We start from the raw sequence: 12456 nt of genomic DNA, 5'->3' as shown, positions 1-12456 counted from the left end.
ATCTGAATAATCGGTGGTATGGGATATATATTATATCTGCCATCAATCCCTACGATTTTCTCAGAGAACAATACGTACCCTATACGAAAGCATCTGGTTAAATGTTGTATCTGATAAATTGAGGAAGAACTTACAATTTCTAAATTCGTTAAAAACTTATGAATTACATATACACAAAATTTGAGGGTAGGCCTTGACTTCGTTGCTTTATCGATCTCAAGGCAAGTTATTTGTTTAAATAAATAAATAAATAATTAACTGCCGCTTAATCATTAAAACGCTTATGGCCGTACAAAATGTGCGCCAGTCGCTTTGTCGTTTTGCTAATTGACGCCAATTTGTAGCACCAAGTGAACTTAAATCGTTTTACAACTGATACTTCCAGCGGAGTGCGGATCGCCCTCTTCCTCTGTGTATTTGTGCCGAAGTATAACAAATTTTGTTTGTTTGAGTGGGAAACTTGGTCATCTAAATAGGGCTAGGCTTTGGCGAAAACAAAGAAAATATGTTGCGATGCAAGGAAATGAAATTCTTACTCTTTTCTGGAAACAAATGTGAATAATGAAATTAACCTTCCATAAGACGGATTATATCCCTAAATATCAACCAACTAACTGTTGGTAAAGTCGAAAGTAAACGGTTATCTCTCCTATTGATTGACCCATCAACAGATTTAAAGTTAAAATTCTAGATCGACAAAATGTCTGACGGCGGAAAGAGTGAAAAATAAGTTATGATAGTAGTTAAAATATTGATTGGATAACGGTTGTACATTAAAGATATATACTCTTTCTTTATCAATATAATCAGGATCTAGAAAGATTTTGATTGAGCCATGCCAATATTTCCATTCGTCGGCCCATTAACGCGAAGGCTTGAGAAAAAATTGCGATAACCTTGTTTGAGTTCGATCTCAAGGCCTATAAAAATAATTTTTATGCTCAAATCAGAAGAGCTCACAGAGTATATTAATTTTGTTCGCATAACGGTACCCCTTAACGGAATAAACTAATCGAGATAGATATAGACTTCTATATATAAAAATGATCTGGGCGAAAAAAAAAATTCATTTAGCCATGTCCGTCCGTCCGTCTGCTCTTAAACACGATAACTTGAGTAAATTTTGAGGTATCTTAATGAAATGTGCTACGCAATTTCTTGGGTATTCATCTCAGATCGCTATTTAAAATGAAATCGGATTGATATCGAAAAAGTGGGCGTGGTTATACCACTTTTTCGATATCTAAAATTTCGAAAAACCGAAAAGGTGCGATAAATCATTACCAAAGACGGATGAAGCGATGAAATTTGGTAGGTTCGTTGACCTGATGACGCAAAATAGAATATTAGTAAAATGTTGGACAAAGGGCGTGGCACCGCCTACTTTTAAAAGAAGGTAATTTAAAAGTTCTGCAAGCTGTAATTTGGCGGCTGAGTACGTTATGTTCGGTTACACCCGAACTTAGCTTTCCTTACTTAGTTTTAATAGTTATATATTTTGAGACACCTGTCATAGTTATATATCTGTTTCGGGTCTTAAGCGTACTGTAGATGAAGACTTAGCAATCTTCGAAATGGATCTAACTGCGCAGCTATGGTAGGTGTCTGAAAGAATTTTTCTTTTTTCCATGTTAAAAAATAATTTTTAAACTATAGAAACATTGAAAAAAATTATTATAAAAAAATTTTGTAATATAAACTTTGTGAAAATAAACAACATCAGTTTCGGACCACGCCTACTTAAAATGAAGAATCTATATCTTAATTTCGAAAACTGGGTAAAATGCGATAATTCCTAAAGTGAGAGATGAAGTGGTAAGACAAAAACTAAATTTTGGAAAATGGGCGTGTCACAGTTCACATACTCTTTAAGTTTTGAGGAAAATATTTTTTGATGAAAAACGATTTCGGTTTCCCACGTTTTTTGGAATTTGTATGCAAAGTGCATGCCGTTTGGTTTTTGCCGATCCACAGTAGGGCCGTCAAAGTTCAAGTAGACCCTTTGCTAGTCACAGACAAAAATGAAAACTAATCTATGGACCACAGGGTGTGCCTATGTATACAGCTGCAGGTCTGACATATGGCTACACCATTTCTTTTTTTCTTCATATTTAAACTACTCAGGTATGTAATCCAATTCCCGCTGCTTGTGATTGCCTTCAAATCGATTAATATTCACTCTTCTCCCTTCTGTCAGTGCTTTGTAAAAAAATATTCCCATTCACTTTGGCGCTGTCGTATCCAAAGCGCTTGAGCTCTATTAAAAAGCAATTGGCGGTTATCGGGGCGAGCCATGACTGCCAAGTGTAGAGAAGTCTCACAATCACAATGATATTTGTATCGCTTCGCAGAGATTGTATTGCAAGGTCTCTATTTACAAATATTGCAAGTGTTGCAAATGTCATACAAAAATCGTGCAATGTGTTACTTTCAATTTAGGCTAAAAGCCAAAAAAAAAAAACAAACCAAAAGTCGCAGCATATAAATAAAAAAAAAAAATTAAAAGTAAATAACAAAATTGAGTGTGCAAAAGAAAAAAAAAAACCATTGCTGAGGCACTATGAATTGCATTTATAACAAAAATATATACAAAACAAAAATTAATATATATGTGCACAAGTACACACTAACCAAAGTTTGTTTCTTTTTTTGTCCACAATTTCGCAGTAAAACGCCGCTCCAAGAGTGCACATGCCGGCCGGGCATTGACTTCAGGCGATGAGGCAAGTGAACCCGCCGATGCGGCTGGTCGTCCAAAAATATCACAACCCAAATCGATAACATTCAATTTGAGTCAGAATAGCACAATCGAATATCAGCGACGCCAATTTTTTGAACAACCAAGCACATATGGTGGCAGCTATGGCAGTGCAGGACGTACCAGTAAACACAGTGGGACACATCAACCAACAACGCATCTTAGTATGCAGTCTCATCAGTCGCGTAACGTCATCAATACGGGCATGCACACAAATGTTATGTGAGTACACACAAATACATACATACCAAACATACAACATGACGAATTGCAAATAATGAATATCTAATTAATTAAAATTTTTGTAAACGTTTTATTTTTATTTGCAGCGTACGTCCAACACCGCGCGCACCACCAGCTACTTTCTCAAAATTTACATTGCATACAGTCAGTTTGCCGAAACCAGAATTTCCTGTAGCGATTAGTGTTGGTACGCCTACTACACCAGGTAGCATCTACACGCCGTCACCTACGATGACCACAACAACGGCTGGAGCACGCGCCAAAGACACGCTATCACAGCACCCTTTAACTGTTGTGGCATCCGCCACTGTAGCTCATAATACTGGAGTGCACATGGATTTAAAGTCCGCCAAACAAATGGCTAACAATACGCGTCGTGGATTCTCAGGTAGTCGTGAAATTTCAGCTGATTCTGGTATTTCCTGTATGGATGCCAATTTAGATAGTTCAGTGTCTAGTGCTTGTGGCAGCAATGGCGGTCGCACGGTCTCGCCTAAACGGAGCCGCAGTCGTCCACGCAATTTGCAAATGTTTATGAGTGGTCGTCACAAATTTGAAGTGCGTGATTTGGATGACCCATTCTCGAGTGAAGGTAGTTCGATTGTAGAGCCTTTGGCTTTGCCCAAACTTCCAGGCGAAAATCAAACTGTACCGCTGCCTCTTTGTGGTCTTATGCGCTCCAATACTGTACTGAGCAGGGAGAGTTATGAAAGAAATGGTGGAGTCTTTGGCAATAGTAGTACACCTAGCACTACTCAGCAAGTAGAAGACGTAAATGCGGGTAAGTTACATCAAAACTACGTTTGTATTATTATTTTTTTTTTATCGATGGAACATTTCATTTATAGGCTAAGTGGCTGGGTTAAGTTAGGTTAGTCCGTGCGGACCTCACAAAGACTGAATGAATCCATAACTTTACCAGAAGTTTGCGTAACGATCATACAAAAAAACCCTATCAGAAACCAGTACCCATATTATTAAAAGTTTCCGTTCCCCTGGCAAATACTAGAAGCTTTCCACGACCTATCCTCCTTGCTGTTTCTAGATCTGATAGATGTGCCATTACTTATAGCTGAAGAAGAAGCACAAGACGTGCTCGATCCTTTCCTCCTCTAACCCGCGCTTGGCGATCTTATATCACCCACAAGGCTTAGTTGTAAAGCATGGGCTGCCAGAAGGCAGTAGCCAGTCAAAATACGCACCATAAGCCCACAGATTCCATTTTTCAATGATAAGAGTAACCTTGTTGATCAAAGGTTGTAATTTGTTGTATATTTCAGAAAAGATTAGCACGCATTCACTCATGCTACCACAATACATCTATACAAAGTTTCCCTAGGAGTTGGATTAAAACAGGGACTGGTTAGTTGTGTGAGCACTTAATCTAGCAGTTATTTGGCAAACTACAAGATGGCAATGATCAAGATGCCTGCCACCTCAAGTGAGGACAAGAAATATATTAGATACCTTGACCTCACGGTGCCAGAGTAAAGCGCTTTGATAGCCTCCTGGAGGATGACGCCTTAATTTCCGACTAGAATGAGATACACTCCCTCCCTCTCCCCCCCCCCCCCCCCCCCTCTCTCCCCCCCCCCCCCCCCTTTCCGTGAACAGGTTCACCAGACTTTCGTGCTATATTAATTCCAAATTCTCCTTTGATGAAATATGAGTGGTCATTGTAAAAACGAGCGTGAGCCAACGCAAAATAGTCTGTCCTACGACATACGCAGTGCCCGTTATTCTCAAGCTTATATCCCGCGTCATGAAGCCGTACTATCGCCGGATACCAATTGAACACTGCGTTTAGTTAGTAGACGAGCCCGTTTTGATTACCGAATTGTACAGCCAATGTATCAGCCCCAGAGTTTTCCAATTTCGCCCTCTCACTGATGTATTTTATCATAGTCAATTCGACGAGTAGTGTTAGGAAGGTGGTTTGAATGGAAGCTGGTATGGAAGTTGTGGAAGACTCACTTGATGTTAAGAAATACAATCTCAAAGAACTTATTTTCCCAATAGACAAACGAAGAACTGTTTCAATAAACCTGCCCTTAAAAGATGCACTCTCGAGGTATTCGGCACAATAAGATATTTATAAGCCAAGCATTTTTAAAAGGAACGGTGACAGTCTGAATGATCTAATGGCTCTCCTAAAATTTAAAGTGATGGGCAATCACGCATACACAATGGGGATATAATTGTTCTATGGAATGCAGATTCCTGGTCTACAGCCATTGGAAGAGACCTGAGCGCTTTTCCGCGAATATGGGGCGATTTTGACCATTAACAGTCGGCATTAGTGTGAGTCAACCAACTGAAGTAAGTACTAAATATAACCTACGTTGGGCAGAAATTATCTCATCCGTCTGCGAAGACTTGTAGGAGATTAGCAGCCCATTCAGGGTGATTTATACCAACAGCAATAGGCTGGTATTCTTCGGCAGTGAAGCATATTATTGCGCATTTGGTATATCTGAAAATGGAATATCCATTAAAAAATCCAAAGAATTCCCCAGAGATCAAAGCCCAGCCACCAATATATCGCTCAAAAGTGTCAATGGAGAAGGATCAATATCATATTTCAGCGCTTCGTGGACTAACTACACGATTCCATGTTTTCTCATAAGCTTACCAAGTTGTCCCTCAGGCTCCCCTTATCTCATATTTAAAATTTCTGAATGCCATCTTGTATAGCTTCCAATCTGCAGGTAGTTAGTTTATCTGTGCCTTATTAGGCAGCCGCCTACTCGAAACTCTAAGGCCACTAATTGTGTCTGTCAACTACAGACGTTTACCTTTACCCCGATGAACAAGAGTAAAAAAATCGGTATTACATACCAAGGTACGTATGTGGAGCTTCATATTCAGACCCGTATTTCAGCTCCAGTATGTTAAAAAATAAGAACCTCCAATGCTTTTTAAGTTTATCAAATATTAAATTGGGAAAGCAGGTGACTAGAGTCCTCCTTAGTAGACCATGTTCTTATGCTTTAGAGGCCGACTTAGCTGTGAATACGCTATCCGCACGGTAGTAATGGGTTAAAAGCTATTTAATAGATTTCTTTCGTATTTTCCTATTATCCTACTTCAGCGGGTTCGCATCAAGAAGTTGTCACTTCTCGGGGCACGCCAGCAAATACTGCACTTGTGGCATCTCGTTGTTATCTTAATATTTCTGTCCCACTTCATTGCTATTTAAACATCATAAGTATACAGTAAGATCGTCTTGAGTACGGTGGTCTGGTAGAGCTGCCTTTTCACAAAATTGTGCCTTTCAATTTTCAGTGCTTTGTGAAGAATTCTCAACAAGTGATTTGAGGATGCTTTTGCAGCTTACAACTTTAGTGCCATACGCGGTTGCTCATACTGCGAAGTCAATGCTCTTATCACATTCAAAATTTTTTTATTTCAAAATTTACGACGTGGAGTATAGTGTTCCCATTCGCCTGGGTCAAGCTCTACGGTGAAGAAGCTGGAGAGATTAGGGAGGGGCCATTTATTTTAGATCAAAGCTTATACACGTTTGTGAAAATGCTATGAAAATATATTCTGCCTTTAACCCCCACACTCTGCATTTAACCTCCACATACGCTGATCAACTGCAGTATGGGGAAAGAAGTTCGCTAGAGCTCTTGAGTGAACATCACATCACATCGCAGTAATTATGATATATGTATAGAAAAACGTAAATAAATTATTATCATTTATTCTATACTATAATATATGTATATATTTATATATATACTAGCAGACCCGGCAGACTTTGTTCTGCCCTAAATTTCGCCTATCTGCATACATTTTAATAAGCTTTTTCTAACTCTGCCCTACCCCTCTACACTTTTTCCTAATCTTTTTATTCACTCCTCCCTCCGTCTTTTTCGCTTCATCTACATCTTCGCTTCATTCTTCTTGTTCCAGTCCCATTCCGAGTCTCAGTCCCAGTCCCACTCCGAGTCTCAGTCTCAGTCCCAGTACTAGCCCTAATCCCTGTCCCAGTCCGTCTCTGGTCTACTTCCCGGAAAAAAAGCATCGTAAATACTACTATAGGCAAATTTATATACGAAATTTCAGGCAAATCAAATAGGAAGTATGTAAATAAGTATGTGGGTATTTTTAATTCTTGTCTTTATTTCGGCTTCGCATGGATATTTATCAGTTTTGCCAGTTTGATGCGACTAAATCCAATATCACAATGAACTTTAGAGCTCTCAGCAACAGCTTTCATTTGATATCCATGATACACGGATCCATGTTATGGCCTATATCTCGAGACCCTAGTCACTCAGCGGTGTAAAACTTTATCACATCAACACATCGACAGCTACAATTTGATTCCCATAATGTAAAAACATATCCCAGTGTTACCCTGATCCACGTTTTGGCCTATATCTCGAGACCCTAGTCACCAAAAGGTATGAAAACTACACTATACTAAAGCACTCAAAAGCAGCTTCAATTTGATACCCACAATGTAAAAACATTGTCTAGGCATGCACGGGCCCACGTTTGGCCTATATCTCTAGACCCTAGTCACCCAGGGGTATGAAAATTATCCTCTACTAAATCACTCATCAACAACTTTTATTTGTTATCCATATTGTATAAGCACATTCTAGGGGTACCAGGGTTACGTTTTGGCCTATATCTCGAGACCCTAGTCACCCAGGGGTATGCAAATTATCCTGTACTATAGCACTCACCAACAGCTTTCATTTGATATCCATATTGTATAAACACATTCTAGGGGTACCCGGGTCCACGTTTTGGGCTATATCTCGAGACCCTAGCCTCTCAGTTGTATGAAAATCATCGTGTACTATAGCACTCATCAACAGCTTTCATTTGATATCCATATTGTATAAACAGATTCTAGGGGTACCCGGGTCCACGTTTTGGGTTATATCTCGAGACCCTAGCCTTCCAGTTGTATGAAAATTATCGTGTACTATAGCACTCGTCAACAGCTTTCATTTGATATCCATATTGTATAAACACATTCTAGGGGTACCCGGGTCCACGTTTTGGGCTATATCTCTAGACACTAGCCTCCCAGTTGTATGAAAATTATCCTGTACTATAGCACTCATCAATAGTTTTCATTTGATATCCATATTGTATAAACGCATTCTAGGGATACCCTGGTCCACGTTTTGGGCTATATCTCGAGACCCTAGCCTCCCAGTTGTATGAAAATTATGCTGTACTATAGCACTCATCAACAGCTTTCATTTTATATCCATAATGTATAAACACAATCTAGGGGTACCCGGGTCCACGTTTTGGGCTATATCTCGAGACCCTAGCCTCCCAGTTGTATGAAAATTATCCTGTACTATAGCACTCATCAACAGCTTTCATTTGATATCCATATTGTATAAACACATTCTAGAGGTACCCGGGTCCACGTTTTGGCCTATATCTCGAGACCCTAGTCACCCAGGGGTATGAAAATTATCCTGTACTATAGCACACACGAACAGCTTTCATTTGATATCCTTATTGTATAAACACATTCTAGGGGTACCCGGGTTCACGTTTTGATATCAAGATCCTAGGCACGTAGCGAAAAAAAGGTAGACGTTGGTCGATTCTCATACCTACCCAATATGCTCAAAAAATTTCATGAGAATCGGTTGAGCCGCTTCGGAGGAGTTAAGCCTCTAAAACCGTGACAGAAGAATTTTATATATTAGATATATACATATATATATTGGTTTTTCTTATGAATAGACAAGCCCCGCCCTACAACAGCTCCAGCTCAGTGTATCATAACGCGAAATTCTTCTGAAGAAAGTGAAGGCGTAGATGAAGAAAAGCTTTACATGGATCGCTCAACTTCGGAGAAAGGAAATAGGGTAACTTGTCCCATAATAAACAAAATTTACTATTCGACTAAAAACAGAAATTTCTTTCATTAGTTCAAAGACATCAATACTTGTTCTAGTAAAACATCATCACCTGGTAGTTCCATAATGCTCTCATGGTGCAATGCCGGTGAGTCGCTTGCTGTAAAGGACTGCAGTAGTCTTAGTATAAGCAGCGAAGATAGCAATAAACTGCATGAAGATGGGCACAAAGCCAAAGATAGCGATACTGAGAAGAATGAGAAAAGAACTTTGAAGGCAGCAGATGATTTCAATGACGATGACTTAAGTGGTATTGTTACAGATATGCAAGCCAGCACATTATGTAAGATATACTGCATATAAAATACTTATTCGAAATTTGCATAAAATAATATTTTTCATTAATTTTTCCAGCCTCCCTTACGGAAACCTTACCAAAAGTATCTAATTTGCAAGAAACAGCTGAGTGCGCTATAACGCATGCGGCCTCCTCAGATATGCACGAAACGAATAAACCAGATCGTCCGAAATCTTTTTATAACACATTAAACGAAACAAAATTTGCTGAAATGGCATTAGCTGGCAGCACTTATTTATTAGATGATGAAACCTCACCCACTGATAGCTTGGTGAGCAGCACCGAATCGGAAGAAGCTGCTGCCAAACAAAAAAAGCACAAAATAAATGAAGAGCTACAAGAAAAAGATTTAGATGAGATTTCACCAGAGCTGGAGATGGCTAGTCCCATTTCACCAGGCTCGCCAACGCATGCTTCCCATTCGCTGTCGCTATCCGATTGTGGTAATTTGATTGACGATGAAATCGCCGATCAACCGGCATTGTTATTTAATAGCGAAGCACATGATTTAGTTGATAGTTTGACATCACACAAAGACAAAACAGATACGCCTACGCTTATGGAGAATACCGGTTCCATTCGTTCGCTGAAAAGTTTATCGAAGGCACGAACGGCCCTTCAACAAGCAATTGAATTAAGTTTACGTACACCAATCTCACTGCGCAAAGCCGTTATGGAGCGCGTAGATTCGCTAGATACGCTCTCGCCATGTGAATCGATATGTTCAGAGGATCTTATGATGGATTTTGATATGCACAGTAGTGTAGACTCGATTGATCGGTATGTAGAATAATGCTTGGTTTTCATTAAGTCAAAATTATTGACATCAAATACTGCCTCAAGCCCAAACGCTTGCTAGTTGTGGTCAAAGGGGTTTCCATTACTCACCCGAAGTCGATGAAGCAGTACGTGATCAAAATACACGCTAAAAATGTTCATTCATTTCACAACCCGTTACATTATTTACTGTTATTATTTATTGATGGGACTCCAGTTGGCTATCGGAAATAAATTTGCCAGTATATTAGCAAATGAAATCCTAATGTCAAATTTTCCATACCATTGGTCAACTGTCGTTTTCACTTGTTGGTCAATTTAATTGTCACTTCCATATTGTAGCCAAAACGGACGGTGGATGCATTTAAAGTTGTATGACCAGTCGTCTTAATTGATGCATCAAAGTTTGTGGTCAAATTTAACCTAGTGAAAACCAAGCATAAGACTTAATATGTCAACAGATATATTTACTAATTTAATTTTGACTTCCTAAAGATCAAGTTCTATTAAAAGTCGCAGTGGTTCGGACTTGCACAAGATGGGAGAAACAGAATTGTTTTCTGAGTTCGAACGCAAGGGCAGTGATGTTATGAAGGAATTAAATTCTATATTACGTCAGCATACTAATAAAAGTTCGGAAAAGGATTCAGTGATGTAAGTACATAGATTAACTTTACTTTTTAACGAAACTGTTGTATCTGAAACACATTGATGCGATGGATAGTTTCTCAGGGGTACATTTTTTGTATACCTACCTTTTTTTTTATTTCTTTATTAAGAAGGCGGTAAATATTTCACTAAATAAACGGTAAGAGCTTCGGCCGCCCAATGAGAAGTTTTAGAAACGGGACCTCATTATTATTATAAAAACAAGGAATAATCACAAGGTGGATTGTGTGCTGCTTTTTATTATTCTAGGAGGGTAAGGCAGCGAGAATTTCTATGTTCTTGTCTTTTTAATGTAATAGAGTAACCAGACAAAATTTGAGAAGGTGCGTCCTCAGGCATATATTGTGTTTGAGCACTGATTATAATATTTAACTGACAGCAGTTAAAAAGAAAATTAACAAATAAGGACGGGACTGTCTTCGGCTGTGCCCAAGACTTCATACCTTTCATGAATGGGGCTGAACAATAATCTTATGCCGTTCGTAATCTCCGAATAATCGGATGTATAAGATAAGAAATATATAATGAACAGATCTACATACCTAAACGATTTTTAAGATAAATATAAAATAAAAAATAGGTAGGTACTTTGTGTGAGGATGCAAAGTTTCAGGTTTTTTGTGGTCTGCGTGTAAAAACTATGACTACGAATCACGTATTTCAACAATATATGACGTAAACGTAACTATTTGATGAATTTTGAAGCTTATAGTCGTAAAAAAGGGGCAAAAAAATACAGTTTATATGGGGTATATAATATATATACAACCGATCTCTATGATTTTTTCAGATAACAATATATGCTATATACGTAAGCATTTGGTGAAATTTGAAGCTTCTAGCTGCTAAAATGGGGCAGAAACTGCGCAAAGTTTCTTATCTGAACAATCGGTTGTATGAGATATATACTATGTATACCACCGATCTCAATGATTTTTTCAGACAATAATGTATGCTATACACGTAAGCATTTGGTGAAATTTGAAGCTTCTAGCTGTTAAAATGGGGAAGAAATTGCGCAAAGTTTCTTATCTCAACAATCGGTTGTATGAGATATATACTATATATACCACCGATCTCAATGATTTTTTCAGACAATAATATATGCTATACACGTAAGCATTTGGTGAAATTTGAAGCTTCTAGCTGTTAAAATGGGGAAGAAATTGCGCAAAGTTTCTTATCTCAACAATCGGTTGTATGAGATATATACTATATATACCACCGGTCTCTATAATTTTATAAGGCAACAGTATATGCTATACACGTAAACATTTGGTGAAATTTTAAAATATCTAAACAATTTTTAAGATAAATATAAAACAAAAAATAGGTAGGTACTTTGTGTGAGGATGCAAAGCTTCACGTTTTTTGTGGTCTGCATGTAAAAACTATGACTGCGAATCGCGTATTTCAAAAATATATGACCTAAACGTAACGATTTGATGAAATTTGATGAATTTTGAAGCTTCTAGCCGTAAAAAAGGGCCAAAAATGACAGTTTATATGAAGTATATAATATATATACCACCGATCTATATGATTTTTTCAGAAAACAATATATGCTATATGCGTAAGCATTTGGTGAAATTTGAAGCTTCTAGCTGTTAAAACGGGGCAGAAATTGCGCAAAGTTTCTTATCTGAACAATCGGTTGTATGAGATATATACTATGTATACCACCGATCTCAATGATTTTTTCAGACATCAATATATGCTATACACGTAAGCATTTGGTGAAATTTGAAGCTTCTAGCTGTTAAAATGGGGCAGAAATCGCAAAAAAAAAAATATATATACTATAT

At 38.1% G+C, this 12456-nt stretch overlaps 1 protein-coding gene across 10 annotated transcripts in view; it reads left to right on the top strand.

Annotated features, from left to right (window-relative positions):
* Positions 1-12456, top strand: part of LOC137252567 (serine-rich adhesin for platelets) — a 370986-nt gene that overhangs the window by 221139 nt on the left and 137391 nt on the right. For all 10 annotated transcript variants that reach the window (XM_067788486.1, XM_067788485.1, XM_067788483.1 and 7 more), the window contains 6 exons: positions 2668-2980; positions 3088-3782; positions 8732-8856; positions 8920-9190; positions 9262-9985; positions 10478-10636. In XM_067788486.1, the coding sequence (XP_067644587.1) occupies positions 2668-2980; positions 3088-3782; positions 8732-8856; positions 8920-9190; positions 9262-9985; positions 10478-10636 (2287 nt within the window). The remainder of the gene's footprint in view (positions 1-2667; positions 2981-3087; positions 3783-8731; positions 8857-8919; positions 9191-9261; positions 9986-10477; positions 10637-12456) is intronic.

The sequence above is a fragment of the Eurosta solidaginis genome, chromosome 5 (assembly GCF_040869045.1).
Source record: "Eurosta solidaginis isolate ZX-2024a chromosome 5, ASM4086904v1, whole genome shotgun sequence".
NCBI classification, from domain to species: Eukaryota; Metazoa; Arthropoda; class Insecta; order Diptera; family Tephritidae; genus Eurosta; species Eurosta solidaginis.
The sequence above is the reverse complement of the archived record's forward strand: the minus strand, read 5'-3'. Positions and strand labels throughout refer to the sequence as shown.